Genomic DNA, 15,258 nt, shown 5'->3' on the forward strand with positions numbered 1-15,258 from the left:
TACTAATAATTAAGCACAAAAAAGTTAAAGTAACTACACAAACACACCCTAGGGAAGGGAAGGCCAAAGGCCCAAGGGAAGAACCAACGGTTCTTTTAATAAGAAAACGGGGAAAAAATAGGGTCGGGGATAAAGCTCTATATCCTACACTAATTTAGGAAGAATTAAAGTTAAAAGGGGAAAAAAGAGTAACTTTTGTATAAAAAGCTAACACTCACCAGGAACCGGTAGAAGCAACCAACCTCGAAGCTGTAGCGGCAAACGAGATCTGAGGTAACTCTCGCCTAGCATTGTGGGATATAAGGGGAGCCTCGAGCTGGTGGAACCAACTCTCGAGCTTTTAGAGTGGCCGAGTCGGAGCCGAGGTCGGCTCCGAACCCATCCAGCAAGAATGAAGGCGAGATAGACAACTTAACATTGATTCTTTCCATAGCTTTGCAGACCAGGCTAGTTAAGCTTATGGGGCGGTAGTTTCCAGGGTCTGTAGAGGCACCCCCCTTGTGGAGTGGGACCACTGTTGCTGTACGCCAGTGTTCAGGTACATATCCCGAAGTAAGGCTAAGGTTAAATAGCATTTTTATGTGTGGGTTTAGCTCCTCTTGGAGTTCACGTAACACGCACCCCGGGATACCGTCAGGTCCCATTGATGCTGTGTTTTTTGCTTTGTTTAGGGCGTTTCTCACTTGGACATCTGAGATGACAGGGAGATTACATTCAGCTGGGATAAGTATTTCTTCTTTTGGGGGTGAAGGAGGGGAGAAATTTGCACTGAACCTGTCAGCCAGAATGTTAGCAATATCTGTGGATTCAGTGTATTTTTTCTTGTTGTGAACCAACTCTGAGCATATCTGAGGGTTTCCGCCCAGGTTTCTAACATGGCTGAAGAAGGCTTTGTGGTTATCTTTAGTGTCCTTAGCGATTTTTCTCTCAAAGTTTGCCTTGGATGTTTTTATGAGAGAACGTAGTTTTCTGCTAATGTTGATCAGAGATGTCTTCCCTTCATGGGATTTCGCTCTGAAGTGCAGTAGCTTCCTTCTTTTGTTATACAATTTGTTTATGGCCGAGGTCCACCAGACAGGACGCTTACATTTGGTGGAGAGGGACTTGGATTTGTTTGGGATTGCATGATCCATGCATTCTTGGAGATGTCCATAGAAAGCATTTGTGAAGGATTCGGCATTGTGGGATGTGGTATCCACTGGCACAGTGGGCTTAAAGGATACCATCTCAGTCTTAAGAAGAGTGAAGTCTACTTTTGAGAGGATTTTAACTGTGGTCTTTTGTGCTGGGGGTGGAGGTGGGATATGTATATCCAGGGTGATTAGTTTGTGGTCAGATCTCACTAGTGAGGGGTATACTTCTGGTGTGGAGCATTTTGTTCCCATGTTTGTGATGATCAGGTCTAGTATATTATCTCCCCTAGTGGGAGAGGTGACTAGTTGTTCCAGTGCATTTGAATTTATGAATTCCAGGAACCTTTGGGCTAGGGTATTAGGGCTAGAATAATGTACCCAATCTATGTTTGGGTAGTTGAAGTCTCCCAGTATGATGGTATTTTGTGATACACTCATATCCTCCAATGTCTTCAGGAAAGTTGAGTGGGGATCTTGAGATTGGGAGGGTGGTTTGTAACATGCTACCAGTTGTATAGCAGTTTTGCCTATGGTTAGTTGCACCTGCATGGTCTCTGATGCTTCATGTGTTGCTACTAACCTGGAGGTGTGGGTGTCCTTTATGAATATGGACACTCCCCCTCCCTTTGTGGTTCTGCCCGGGTTTTGGGGCCGAAATGCATGATACGAGGTATAGCCTGGTAGCGCTGGGGTGCTCTCAGGAGCCTTGAACCAGGTTTCAGTTACTGCACAGACGTCGATGTTCTCCATGCTGAGGAGTGCATCAAGTGCCTGCATCTTGAGATTTAGACTTCTGGCGTTGAGCAGCATTACCCTTAGTTTTTTTTTCATTTTTGTTTTCTAAGGAGGTGGGTTTGTCTTTTGAGCCTTGCCTAAAAAAGGCACTATGGGGGTGGCAAGAGCCTTAGCCAATATCCGGAAGCCCAGTGGTGACAGGTGTAAGCCATCCCTTCAAGCAGTGTGGCTTGTCCAACATATCATCCCAGGCAGACAGACATTGGATCCCCTTAGAATGACACCAGTACTTGAGCCAATTGTTAAAGCTGATCATCTTGTCTTTGTATTGTGGTATCATTCTTGGTGAGGGCAAGATGCTGCTCAGGGTCAGGGTCATACCAGCCTGGGCTACATAATCGGAGAGCTCCTCTATGTCTCTTTTCATGTAGTCCAGGGAGGTACGTCTCAGGTCATTCACACCAGCATGGACAATGACGGAGTCATATTTGTACTTGCTTTGGAGTGACCTGAGTGCGTGTGTTATGTGGCGGATCCTAGCTCCTGATAGACAGCTCACAGTCACCTTCTCCTTGTTCAGCCTGGTCAGTGGGACATCAGTGTGTCTGACTATGGAGTCACCTATTACTCGTGTATCAGGCAATGTGTTTGGCCTTAAGGGCTGCGATTGGTCGACACACTGATTTATTGAAGTATGTGTTGCATGTGTTTTGTTTTGAGGTGGTGGATTTTTGGATGTCTGCTTTGGGAGCCTCTGTTGTTTTGGTAAGTTTTTTATTAGAGCCTCCGAGTATGTCTTTGTGTTTTTATGTGTTTGGTTTGCAGTTGTGGTAGGTCTATGTGGGACTGGGATTGTTGTGTGTGTGGTTGCCATCTCCTCCTGTCTGGTCATGCCAGCCCTGAGTTGAGAGAGTTCAGCCTCCAGTTTGGCTATATAGTTGCATCTCTCACATGTATTTGTGTTTGTTGGGAGGAGGAGAGGGTTGTCTGTGTACATGAGACAATTGTAGCACTGTCTCAAGATACCCAGATTGACCAGCTGAAATGGAGACGGCACCAGTAATCTACCACTCGACATGCTAGAACAGTATAAGGGAGTGGTATACCTTTAAGGGAAGTGGATAATCACAGGGGTGGTAAGTAGATGTAGTGCTTTACTTAGTACGAGAGTGCTTACTTAGTAGAGAATTATTGAGAACAAGTGCTAGGCTTATAATACAGTGAGTAGTCTGGTTATACTAAGAGTAGAGCTTCCTTAAGGGAAAATTTGAAGAGCAGACTTGGCGGAGCCAGAAAAAGTTTAACCAGCGCTGCGCTATGTGCACGACCGCGCAAAGCCGTGCAAACGCTGATTTTAAACAGTGAACTACAAAAGAGCTAGAAATGGTCCAAAACAACCAATTACTACAGCTTCTTGTGCTGAGGTCACTTCCCCCAAGGACAGGTAGGCTGCTCAAGGCTCCCCACTCCCACTGGTGAGCAAAGAAACTTCCTTCTATCCAAGTAAGGTAATGGACAACACAGGAACTACACCACAGCCCAGAATACAGCAACGCCTGTAAACTGGTCTAAACTAGTCGAGGAAGGTGGGAAAACAAGGATTATTTTTTTGTTTTTTTGGTAGAAACACACAGAAAATGCAGAAACAGTGATAAATTAGTTACACAGGCTAGCACACTTTAGTGGGCAGCCTCCACAGTTAAATTAAACAAATAAACAAGCAAACTTTCGATCAAATTCGACTAAAATGTAACTTTAAGTGCAGATTTTAGGGTGTTAGGTGCCAGAAGAGACAAACAGTCATTCTGACATTTTGGTCTGCCCTTGCTTTTGAGAGATTTTACCTTTCTGTTTGGAGCCTCCTTGCCTTTGCTTTTTAAAACTCCTGTTGCGGGCACCTTGGTGCTTGAATTGTTTTTTGAAATAGGGAGCTGAAGTGGAAGGAAAATTCTTATTTGCCTTAAAAAGGAAGGTTAGAAGATTTGGATCATACCATGACTAAACTTTCTCCTCTCATCAAACCTCTTAAACACCTCAGCTACCAAAGGGTCAAACAGCACTCACTTGTGCAGGGAGAATTTAAAATGTCAATGCTAACATCTTCAGAAGATTTTGAGAGCACAACCAAGCAAATTTTTTTCATAACTGTTCCAGAACTAGTAGCCCTAGAGATAGTATCATAAGGACACTTTTAAAGTATGTTTAATAAAAGACTTCCAAAGGGTTCTTCACCTCAGAAGAAGGCATGTTAACAGTTAACATTTTTTGTTCTCAAAAGACTAAAGAAAAAACTAACACGTGAGCCTGGAGGTTTGAAGTTCTGAATGCTGAAATGGCAGAAGAATAAACTTTTTTCCCAAATTTGCCAAAAGCCTTCCTATCCTTAACAGAGGGAAAGGGATTAGCATTAGCAGTTTGCAGACATGAGGCCCCATGGACTATGATGTTTGCAGATGGCATTGTGATCTGTAGTGTGAGTAGGGACCAGGAATGAAGGTTAGCAAGACTACGACAGAATATGTGTGTGTGAATGAGAGGGAGGATAGAGGAATGGTGAGGGTGCAGGGAGTAGAGTTGGCAAAGGTGGATGAGTTTAAGTACTTGGGATCAACAGTTCAGAGTAATGGGAAGTGTGGAAGAGAGGTGAAGAAGAGAGTACAGGCAAGGTGGAATGGGTGGAGAAGAGTGTCAGGAGTGATTTGTAACAGATGGGTACCAGTAAGAGTGAAAGGGAAGGTCTACAAGAGGGTAGTGAGACCAGCTATGTTGTATGGGTTTGGAGACGGTGGCATTGACAAAAAAGCAGGAGTCAGAGCTGGAAGTGGCAGAGTTAAAGATGTTGAGATTTGCACTGGGTGTGACAAGGATGGACAGGATTAGGAATTAGTATATTAACGGGTCAGCTCAGGTTGGACGGTTTGGAGACAAAGTCAGAGAGGCGAGATTGCGCTGGTTTGGACATGTGCTGAGGAAGGATGCTGGGTATATTGGGAAAAGGATGCTAAGGATGGAGCTGCCAGGTAAGAGGAAAAGAGGAAGGCCTAAGATAAGTTTTATGGATGTGGTGAGAGAGGACATGCAGGAGGGTTGGTGTGACACAGCAATATGCAGAGGACAGGAAGAAATGGAAACAGATGATTCGCTGTGGTGACCCCTAACGGGAACACCCGAAAGAGAAGAGGTTTGTCTAGCAGAAATTGCTTTGGACAGGGAAATCACCACACTGTCTATTTTAGGGTTAGAAAATAAGAATTTGTGAGCCAGACTTTCAAGGGGACTGCCAAATAAATTACAAGCTGTGAGAACATTCTCTAAAACTGATTAAATAAGTGGAACAGTTGCAGACTGAAGAATATCCATCCAACTGTAACTAATCATAATACATTTGTTGGGAAAAATGAATTTCATTCAGACACCACTGGAAAACCTCTTTCATTTTAGATAAAGTTTCAGAAAAGGAAAGATCATCCAGAGGGAAATCTGTGGCAGTACATTCCAGAGGATCAGAATCTTCAGGTTATAAGGGTTTTCCCTGAAGGGGACTTATCTGTCCACTCTTAAGAACGGATAGCCAAACATCAGTTCCATGAAGCCTGCAGAAGGTGGGCACGTTGATGACAAGAAACCTCTGAAACTTTGGTATTTGAACTACCTTTTATATGGAACTGTGATCAAGCTTCTTGCAATTACACCACGTGGAAGTCACCCTTAAGTTTTGAAAAGCTAGCCAGCTGCTCATATACTCACAAGGTATTAGGATACAACCTAAATGGCTTAGAATACTTAAACTGTAATACAAGGATGAACACAGGAAACTTTTGCATTTGTTTATTTTTGACATATGTTATTTTAGCAATAATCAATAACTGGGTGTGGGTAATGATGGGTTTATATACAGGCAATGTGATTTGATCATGAAGATGAAGCCTGAGTGCTCAAATTAGTAAGGCAGCCACAAGTAAACCAGTACCACACACACATGGTAGTTGATTGCTGTTTTACAATGTTATTATTTGAAAAAGAAACTTCTTCCCTTTTTAAATAATGGCAATGTTTTTGAAACTTCTTGTTCCTGCATGATTTTGCTGCCATCTTCCTTGAATGGGAACACCTTCATAATGCACTGTATATGCATGGAATATATTTTTGTGCTGATGCTTGCAAAATGCATTATGGTAGATGCAATTCTGTGTACGTATTCTGTCAGAAATGTATATGTATCCTATTGTTTATGTGAGGATGCCTGAGGACTTCTGACGTCTCAGTAGTGACTTTAGAGTAGTCTTAAAAGTTTCTGGCACTTTACCTTTTTTTTTTTTATATATGCCTTTGGGGAGGGTAGACGTTTGTCTTTTACGTTCCTGTACCAGCATTTCTTTTCTCCATTTAGCAAAGCAGAAAACATGGCAGCTACAGCTTTTGTTCTCAATATCTACACAGCTGCTAGACTTATTCTTGTGAATAATACTGCATTTACAAGAACCATACTGCCTATTGTCACTAATTAGAGTGCATGTTCTGTGGCTGAGGGTGGAGTCTTTATTTTGTTTTTTTGGAGATGTGTGGCATTACAGCTTCAGTGAATGTAACATAGCTTAAAGTGCCAAATATTTGCAAGATGTGTGCTAAAATTTAAGTGGTGTTAAAAAAATGGAAAGGATAGAGGGTATGAGAAACAGTCCTCCACACATTTACCATGTATTGACGGGTAGGCCCATCAGTGCTAGTAACAAGAAAAAAAGTATGCCAGGGCAACCATAAGCTCTTAACCTTGTGTATAATGCTTGCTTAGAGGACATTCTTAGAGTTCAATTTGGTTAAGACAAATGATATACAAAACAACAAATAATGATCAGTATGATGGAAATAGGGCTAATAAATGGATGCCTTGGAGACTGAATGTCATTTTTTTATCTGCAGTAACACTGTGGATAATTTGGAGATATGGCTCTTCATAAATGATGACATCCAATTCTTGAAAGACTGAAAAAAAATGAAGAGACGCCTGGGTAAACTAGAAGGATAGTCCACAGTGGGAATACAAGTTTCTTTGTATAAATGCAAAATCTTTCGGGAATACAAAAGGTCAAAGACCAATGTACAAGTAAGGAAGATCCCTATGGTTATAAAACAATAAAACACAACCCAAATGTGAAACAAGTTAAGGCTATGAGAAAAGTCACACAAAGAAAATCAAGATGGTATTTGAGCTTTGTAGGAGGTTTCCTCATTACGTGTCCAACTCCACTTGCCAAAGGCCAGCAGGCAGAACAGTGTCAGTTCAAAGACAGACACAGGGGCTAAACCAAAACATCAAACGTGGAGGCAATTAGAGGAAAAATATTTAAAAAGCATAAAAATGCACAAGGGTGTAATGTGGAATCCGAACAGTTTAGAACTTGAAGAGTTAAATATGTGGATTTTACTCTTCCAGATACATGGAATACATTCCCACTGGGGGTGCTAAGAAAAATATGGAAAACACAGGCACAAACGTTTTTTTTGGGGGGAGGATGCAGGCAACAGCTCTAACCATTGGCTGTCCAGTGTCAGTCCTACTACTCTCACTCCCATCTGTGGTACTATGCCTGGTTGTGGAGCCACTGGCAGAGAGGGGGAAGGAAGTAGACAGTGACTTGTACCATGGTATTATCTCCCAGTTTAGGGACCACTAACAAGGTGGGAAGGAGAATGACAGAACGGCATCTTGGAAGTGGATTGGAGTGGAGTGGATTGTAGTCTGGCTTTTTACTAAGCCTTAATTTCCTCTCTCAATGTGCCAAACACCAGCAGCTTCAGACTTGGTGGACAATGTGAAGCGGTTATGAGTGCACGTCTCTGCCCCCAAAGTTTGTACAGCTATCATGATTTCTCTGTTCTGTCCTCCTTTCTCCCAGCCCAGTATCTTCTTTCTGAACTCCAGCCTCCATGATAGCTTCCACCAGAGTGATGCTAAGCACGTTCCCTCCCTCCATGAATAAGCATGCCCATGCTCTCTACCGCACCATCAAGCACCCAATCAGCTAAGTGAACTCAGGTCACCTGGGCCTTAGAGCTTTATCCCTCTATGTCACAGGTGAGGAAAGAATTCACAAAACTTAGCAGTAGGGGGAAAATGGAAGCTAAATTAATTAGGATCTTTGGATTCAGCAATATGTAACAGAAGAACAATGTGTTTTCTGTGCCCTTATTTTAGTTTGGTTTCTTTGCGCCTGCCGGGGTATTAGCTCTGTAGAGAACACTTAAGTGAAGAACCCTGTAACCCTGTACTTTCATTGCAAATGCATCAATACAGAGCAGCAATGCAGAGATTAGTTACAAACCAACTGGGTTTCTAGACAAATGCATGCATACTAAATCATTCAGCTGGCATATAAAGCCATTTTACCTCTTTTCAAGATGTTCTGAAAGACTTGCTGTGGTGTTTCATCATTAAAAGGTGGAATTCCTGTTAGAAACTCATACAGGCATACACCAAGAGCCCACCAATCCACAGAAGGACCTAAATTGAAAGAGAACGAACAGAAAAGATTTACATGTACAATAAAATAGTTTTGGGAAACATGCAAAACGTATGCAGAAGAATGACCATTACCATAGGTACCTGAAAGTTGATAAAGATGCATTCCAAACTAAAATGAACAGCTTTCCTGGCTATAAAAGTAGTAGTTTTTCTCTCTCATTTCAATTTATAGCTGAATGTTCTCAAAATGACACCAAAGATTCCAAAGCTACAGACTAATAAACATACAAAAAACTATTTTTCCACATCCCATTTTTACTGATATATTTATTTCCAATAAGAAGTTATGTTCTTACCATAATGTTCCAGCTGAGTTGTCGATCTTCATTCATTCTTGACTGATGGGAACCGATTCGGCCGTTATACATAACTCGTGCCAGCCAAAAACTCTAGAGGCTAAGGCTCTACCCACAGTGCCTCTCTTCCCATTACCTCAGATCGAGTTTGCCTAGTAGTTAAGGAAATACAGAAGCCCTGTCTAAGGTATAACCCTATAATATCCTAGCACTAGGTCCGAACCTCTAGTCTTCTGGAAGGGGCAGGAGGGTGGGATGTCAAGAATGAATGAATGAAGATCGACAACACAGATGGTACATTATGGTAAGAACACAACTTCTTAATCTGATGTTGCCAATCTTCATTCATTCTTGACTGATGGGACAAAGTTCCCGGCTACTTTAGATCCTGGGCAGCCCTAAGGAAGGGTATTCCTGAACACCATAAAGCCAAAGGATGCTCTTCCCCTAGAGACCACGTCTAATTTGTAATGAGTGATAAAGGTATGTGGAGTAGCCCAAGTTGCAGCTGCACATATGTCTTCCATAGAGGCCCTGGAATGGAAGACAGCTGAAGAGGAAACAGATCTAGTAGAATGAGCTCTAACTGTAGTTGACAGCTTGAGTTTATTTTGGTTGTATATAAAGGTAATGTAGTCCTCTCTACCATTTTGACAAGGTGACCTTTGATGCAAGTTTGCCCAATCTGGGTCCTGAAAATGACAGAAATGGTTGGTCTGATTTTCTAGAAGATTTTGTTCTGTCCAAAAAAAAACGTAATTGTTTGTGGACGTCCAGCAAGTGCAAACAGTACTCTCCTTTGTAAAATTTGGGAAGAAGACTGGTAAGTCTATGTACTGGCTGATATTAGACTCTGATACCACTTTGGGAAGGAAGGTGGGAATGGTTCAGAGCGATACTCTTTCTTTGCGAAAAATGATATAGGGATGATTCACACAAAGACTGTAACTCTGAAAATTCTTGTAACAAACGTGATAGCTACTAGGAAGAGGGTCTTGTAAGATAAAAACTTGAGGTCATAAGTAGCTGCTGGCTCAAAGGGCTATTGAACTAGACATTGCAAGACTAAGGTCAAATCCCATGGTGCTACAGGGTCTTTGAAAGGGGGTTTGAAATGCAGAGCACCTTTAAGAAAAATATTGCAAAGACAATGAGACATCAAGGAATGGTCATCAAATCCATTATGAAAATGTGAAATGGCAGCCAAATGAACCTTAATTGTAGACGTAGAGGTCCCCCATGTCAAATAAGGTAGCTAAATATTCCAGGACCTTATCAACTGATGCCAAGAAAGGGTCTATGCAGTTTGTACACACCCAAATTGAAAATCTTTTTCATTTGCTTAGATAAAGCTTCCTGGTGGATGGTTTATGAGAAGCCAGAAGTATCTTTTGCACTGCAGAGGACAAGTTATTCTACCTGGCAATTACTGGAATTGCAGAAACCAAGCAGTCAGCTTGAGATTTTGAAGACTGGGATGCACCAGGCCCTGAAAGTCAGACAGTAGGTCCAGAGCTGGGTCCAGAGTCCACAGGTGGTGATGAACCAGATGAGGCCAAAGAAAGGGGAACAAGACTTGACGGGGCCAGTAAGGTGTAATGAGAATCACTTTGCTTCTCAACCATTCGGCTTTCCTCAGAAACTGGGGCTGAGTGGAAATGGGGGGAAAGGCATACAGGAGTTCTGGGGGCCAATCGAGAAGAAGTGCGTCTCTCGGGGACTCCCCGCGAGGGAGGATTAAGGCAAAGTAGCTGCTGCATATGTGGTTTATGGGAGAAGTGAACAAGTCGCAGCAAGGCTGACCCCATCGACGAAAGATCTTTGTCGCTATGTTGGGATTGAGAGACCACTCATGAGGCAGGAGGATACATCTGCTCAGTTTGTCCTCAATCACATTGGAGTTCCCCAGGACATGCATTGCTATCAGAAAGCCATTGGAAGCGATTGCCCATTGCCAAATCTTTAGAGCTTCCTGACAGAGGGTAGGACCTGCTTCCCCTGTTTGTTGATATACCAGACTTGGACATGCTGTCTGATTGAATTGCAATTGTTCCCAAAGAAAGGACAGCCTGGAATGCTTGCAATGCTTAAAGCACCGCCCTCAATTCTACAACATTGATGTGGAAATTGGCCTCTTGCAGGGACCAAGTGTCTTGAACAGTCTTTCCCAGAAAATGCCCCCCCCCCATCATGGAAAGTGCCCGTGGTCACTACGGCATTGGGCTGAGAGAGGGGAAAAGGAACAAACACATAGATTCTCTTCTGGCTTCATCCACCAAGATAATTCCTTTTTGCAGTGATTTGTTATCAAGACTGGATGGGACCATGGGGTGCTTTAGAAGTGATCACTGTGATGCCAAGAGCCACTGAAGCAGCTCATGTGATACCTTGCTAGCAGAACTAACATTATCGCTGTTGCCATGGTTCCCACAGCTTGCAGTACCAGATGAGCAGGAACTTTGTTTTGGGAAATGATTACTTGAACTTGTGATCTTAGCTTCAACAGCCTGTGGACAGGAATGGAGGCTACACAGGATACTGCATTTAATCTTGCTCTGACGAAAGGGGGAGTCTTCCAGAAGAGAACCCCCCCTGCCCTGGGGGGGAATACTCACCACGTGTCCCGAAAATGCCCTAGAGTCTTCTTGAACCACATTTTTCCATTCCTCTGACCCCTGCAGTAAGGTCATTATGGGGGTGGGAAAACGAACACCCACAGCAGAAAGGGTCTTTCTGTCTTTTTTACACCTGGCTAGTGTGTGTCTGACTTTTGGAACAAACAAGAAAGTACCATCAACAGAAGCATTGATAAAGGAAGACTTAAAAGGTCCTGTGAAATCACACAAGCACATCCAGGCAAGATGCCTAATATGCCTGTACCCACTGCTCTAGACGTCCCTTCGGCTTAATGAGCAACAAGCCGCATGGACGAATTTCAGATAGACTCCAGGGTGGCAAGCTGGGAGGCAAACTTATCTCGAACATAGTCAGATACTGCTCGTGCAAGGGTGTCTGAAAGCTTAGTTATCAGATCCCTCTGAAGTCTAGTAAAGTGCGTCAAGAATTTCAAGAACTGAATAGCGAAGGTTGTTGAAGCAAAGACCCGCTTCCCAAATCTGTCCATCATCCGAGACTCTCTGTTAGGATGATGGACAGTTGAACTCTCCTCAGCGAGTTCCTTTTTGGTGGCTGCAACCACCATGGCATCCACTGCTAGACCCGTAGACCAATAGGGCTGAAAGAATCTTATTCGGTCTCTGGGGAATAGGCTTTATGGAGTCAGGAGCCTTCCAGGCTCGCTGAACTATCAACTTAACTAGGTCTTCAACAGGCGGGTCACCTAAGAAGTAGAAGAGCTGGCACGTAAAGCCTGCAAGAACACAGATTCCTAGGAGGATGGATTTGAGGGTTTCCAATCACCCCTCTGTTTTAATATTTCCAGGATGTCTCCAAAAGAGACATCTTCCGGAGGGTGACTGTGGGGACCCTTCCCCTTCATCGTAATCTGTGTCTTCAGTGACTTATTCTTCTGGAGAATCAAGATGCTTCCTCTTGCACGTCCTCTTATGGGGTTGGCTCCTCAGGGAGAGGTTCTGACATGAGTCCTCAGGCATCCACATTGTTCCTCCAACACTACAGTCAGGTCCACCTGAGGTTACTGTACCCCATTTTGAACACAGATCAGACAACGATTTCAGACCAGATCCTTCACATTTCTCTGCAGGTGTAACTTCACTATTTAGAAATACTGTTTTTAGGGAAAAGAATGCTACATGTTTAGATATCCATAATAAAAGTTATTTTCTGTCAGGTTCCTCTATTAATAAGGGTATTTACAACGACTATCCTATTACAGGTCATGTTTTACCAGACTTTGATAACACTAATTTTCCTTCCACTACTCTTTACAATGAATCCGACAAGCATGATTCGTCTTGTAAAGGATATTATTCTATGGTCAATTCTCATCAGATAGTACCTAATAGTAACATGAACAAGAGTTCTGCTGTTAATACATGTAACAGAACTATACATGTAGTCAATGGAAGTGATACTCACTTTGGTGATTCTCATTTAAGACAAACTTCAAGTGCTGGTAATCCTGTACCCCATCCACAAGCCAACACTGAACTTTTGCAATTACTCAAAAGTAATTTTGAGTTAAATCCCTTCTTAATAGACAATGATGAATCCTGGGACCAACATGTCTGGTTAACTTCTAATAGTAACAACAGTCATGATGTTGAATGCAAACCTCTCATCATGAAATTAGAAAGGAAATTTATGTCCCTAAAAGGCTTAGAACTTGACATCCATTTTTTACATACTTGTATACAGTTAGGTATTGTTCCTAAAGGTTTACGCATTAACAATTTTCCTAACAGAACTAAGAGAAATTCCTTCTTACACAAGGAGTTAAGCAGAGTTTACAATGACGCTGGTTTGAAAGCACTAGAAGTTATTATCAATGACAACAAAGAACAACGTAAAAGAATTGAATTAAAGATCACCTTGCTGAATGATAGTATCGTTAACGGTTTACTATTGAAAATGCGAACGGCACTTGGGCGACAGTCGGATAGTCGAACGTATAAGGTCGTAAACAAGGATGTCGAAGACAAAATAATCAATCTAGGAATGGTTTTAACATGGGTCGAGGTAGGTGTTCAGTATTATTCCCTACTAAAAACATCTTCCCTACCTTGACCCATGTTAAAACCGTTCCTAGATTGATTATTATGTCTTCGACATCCGTGTTTACGACCTTATACGTTCGACTATCCGACTGTCGCCCAAGTGCCGTTCGCATTTTCAATAGTAAACCATCGTTAACCACCCTGAATTCTGTATTTTCAAACCCCTATATGACTCCATTCTTCCCAAGATCACTGATCACTAGATACACAGCCACCCTCAACAGAAAAAGAAATAAATTAAAAAGGGACCAACATTTCTACCCAATAGGTAATGCTTACCCTATTAATTAATCTTCTTTTCATGATGACTACACAAATGATCATTTTGCACAGGAATTCCATAATTTTAGGAATTGTGACAAGGAAGAAGTTAAACATAATAGTAGGGGTCCCCCCACAGAGGTTCTTCCTTTCATTCGGGCACTTTTGGTAGGAGGAAAGATTCTAACAGGGTTTACCATATTAATAAGAATTCTTCATTCCACCATAGGAATGTTTCCAAGATAAATTCTATACCTTGTCTTCAGGTTGGTTCTGATATAGGTTCCTTGTCAGACAATTTTACAGCTCCGAATAACAATTTCTCTCATTCTGATCACTACAGACAAAATTACAGGAATGAAAAACGAGTTGGTAACAGGGAAGCTTTTTCAGTTCATGTAGGAACTCACACTTCCCCTAACATGCCATCAGCCTTAAATGCTCGTCATTCATCTCCTTTGTCAGTAGAGATCTATTAAGTCAATTGCCTACACACAATAACACTACTATACCATCAGTTCACTCCAACACACCTCGTACAGCTATTCCTTCCACTCATGTCATCTCTCCTGTTACGGACACTATGGTCACTCCTGGTCCCTTTAATTCAGATCCTACTTTTTTGTCTTATTTTTTAGATCAAAGACGTTCTCTAGACAGGACAAATTTAGATCAGATACCTTTAAAGGTTCAGTTGCCCACAAAAGAGAAAGGGAGAGGGAGAAGTTCGAAGTTTTCACAACTACCCCCAAGACATATGATTACCAGGCTCAGTTGCAGATAACTAAGATTAAGGAATCTTTACCTACTCACTCCCATTTTAGTTCCATTTCAAGTTCTGCATCCCTTTTTAAGGATAATGCGCCTTGTGAAAATACACTTATGCAGATGACTAATGTTTCAAAAAATTGCAGACTGATTTGTTTCTTGGTAGTAATGGCAATCCAGATTTATTGTCTGTTTAATTTTTCAAGCAAAAAGTTATCCTCTGATCACCTAAATGTGCTCAAAAAAGGTTTTACTTTCATACACTCTCAACGAGCTGACTTATCAAATGTAGTACTTGACTTGAAGTTATATGTTAGAAAATTGAACTTTAAATTACTGTGTGATGATGCTGAAGATGGTAATAGAAATACTGAAAATACACCTATCTTGTCCCAGTCTGTTATTGATTCACAGGATAGTGACACTGAATTCTACAGAACCCCGTTAAAGAAAATAAGTTTAGCTAATCCTCCTTTGAATAATACCCTGTCGACATTTCTCAGAGTGTGTGAAGAAGATGTAAGAAACATGTTTAATTCCAAACCTAAACAAAAATGGTTTAATTTAAAAGAAAATGAAAAGAAAGCCTTGTTAGAATTATCACATGATGACACCTCCTTAAGGGTAATGAAAGCTGATAAAGGTACTGAGGTGTTTGTTATTGACCAGGACACGTACATCAGCAAGATTAACGAAGAATTATTAGATGAAGACTTCTATGAAAAAGTCTCCTTAACTACAGTCAAGTCTTGTTTCGAGCACATTAACAATTCTCTTATTTCACTTAGAGACAATCATCAGATTTCGGAGGAAGACTACTAATTTTTGACTACTGCCAATCCATG

General features: G+C 41.8%; 1 protein-coding gene across 1 annotated transcript in view; it reads right to left on the reverse strand.

The window, feature by feature from the left end:
• Window positions 1-15,258, reverse strand: part of MASTL (microtubule associated serine/threonine kinase like) — a 1,083,009-nt gene that overhangs the window by 255,759 nt on the left and 811,992 nt on the right. Inside the window, exon 7 of the mRNA XM_044064547.1 lies at window positions 8,257-8,370. Coding sequence (XP_043920482.1) covers window positions 8,257-8,370 — 114 coding nt within the window. The remainder of the gene's footprint in view (window positions 1-8,256; window positions 8,371-15,258) is intronic.

This window comes from Protopterus annectens, chromosome 3.part0 (assembly GCF_019279795.1).
Source record: "Protopterus annectens isolate FY-2018-M chromosome 3.part0, PAN1.0, whole genome shotgun sequence".
NCBI classification, from domain to species: Eukaryota; Metazoa; Chordata; order Ceratodontiformes; family Protopteridae; genus Protopterus; species Protopterus annectens.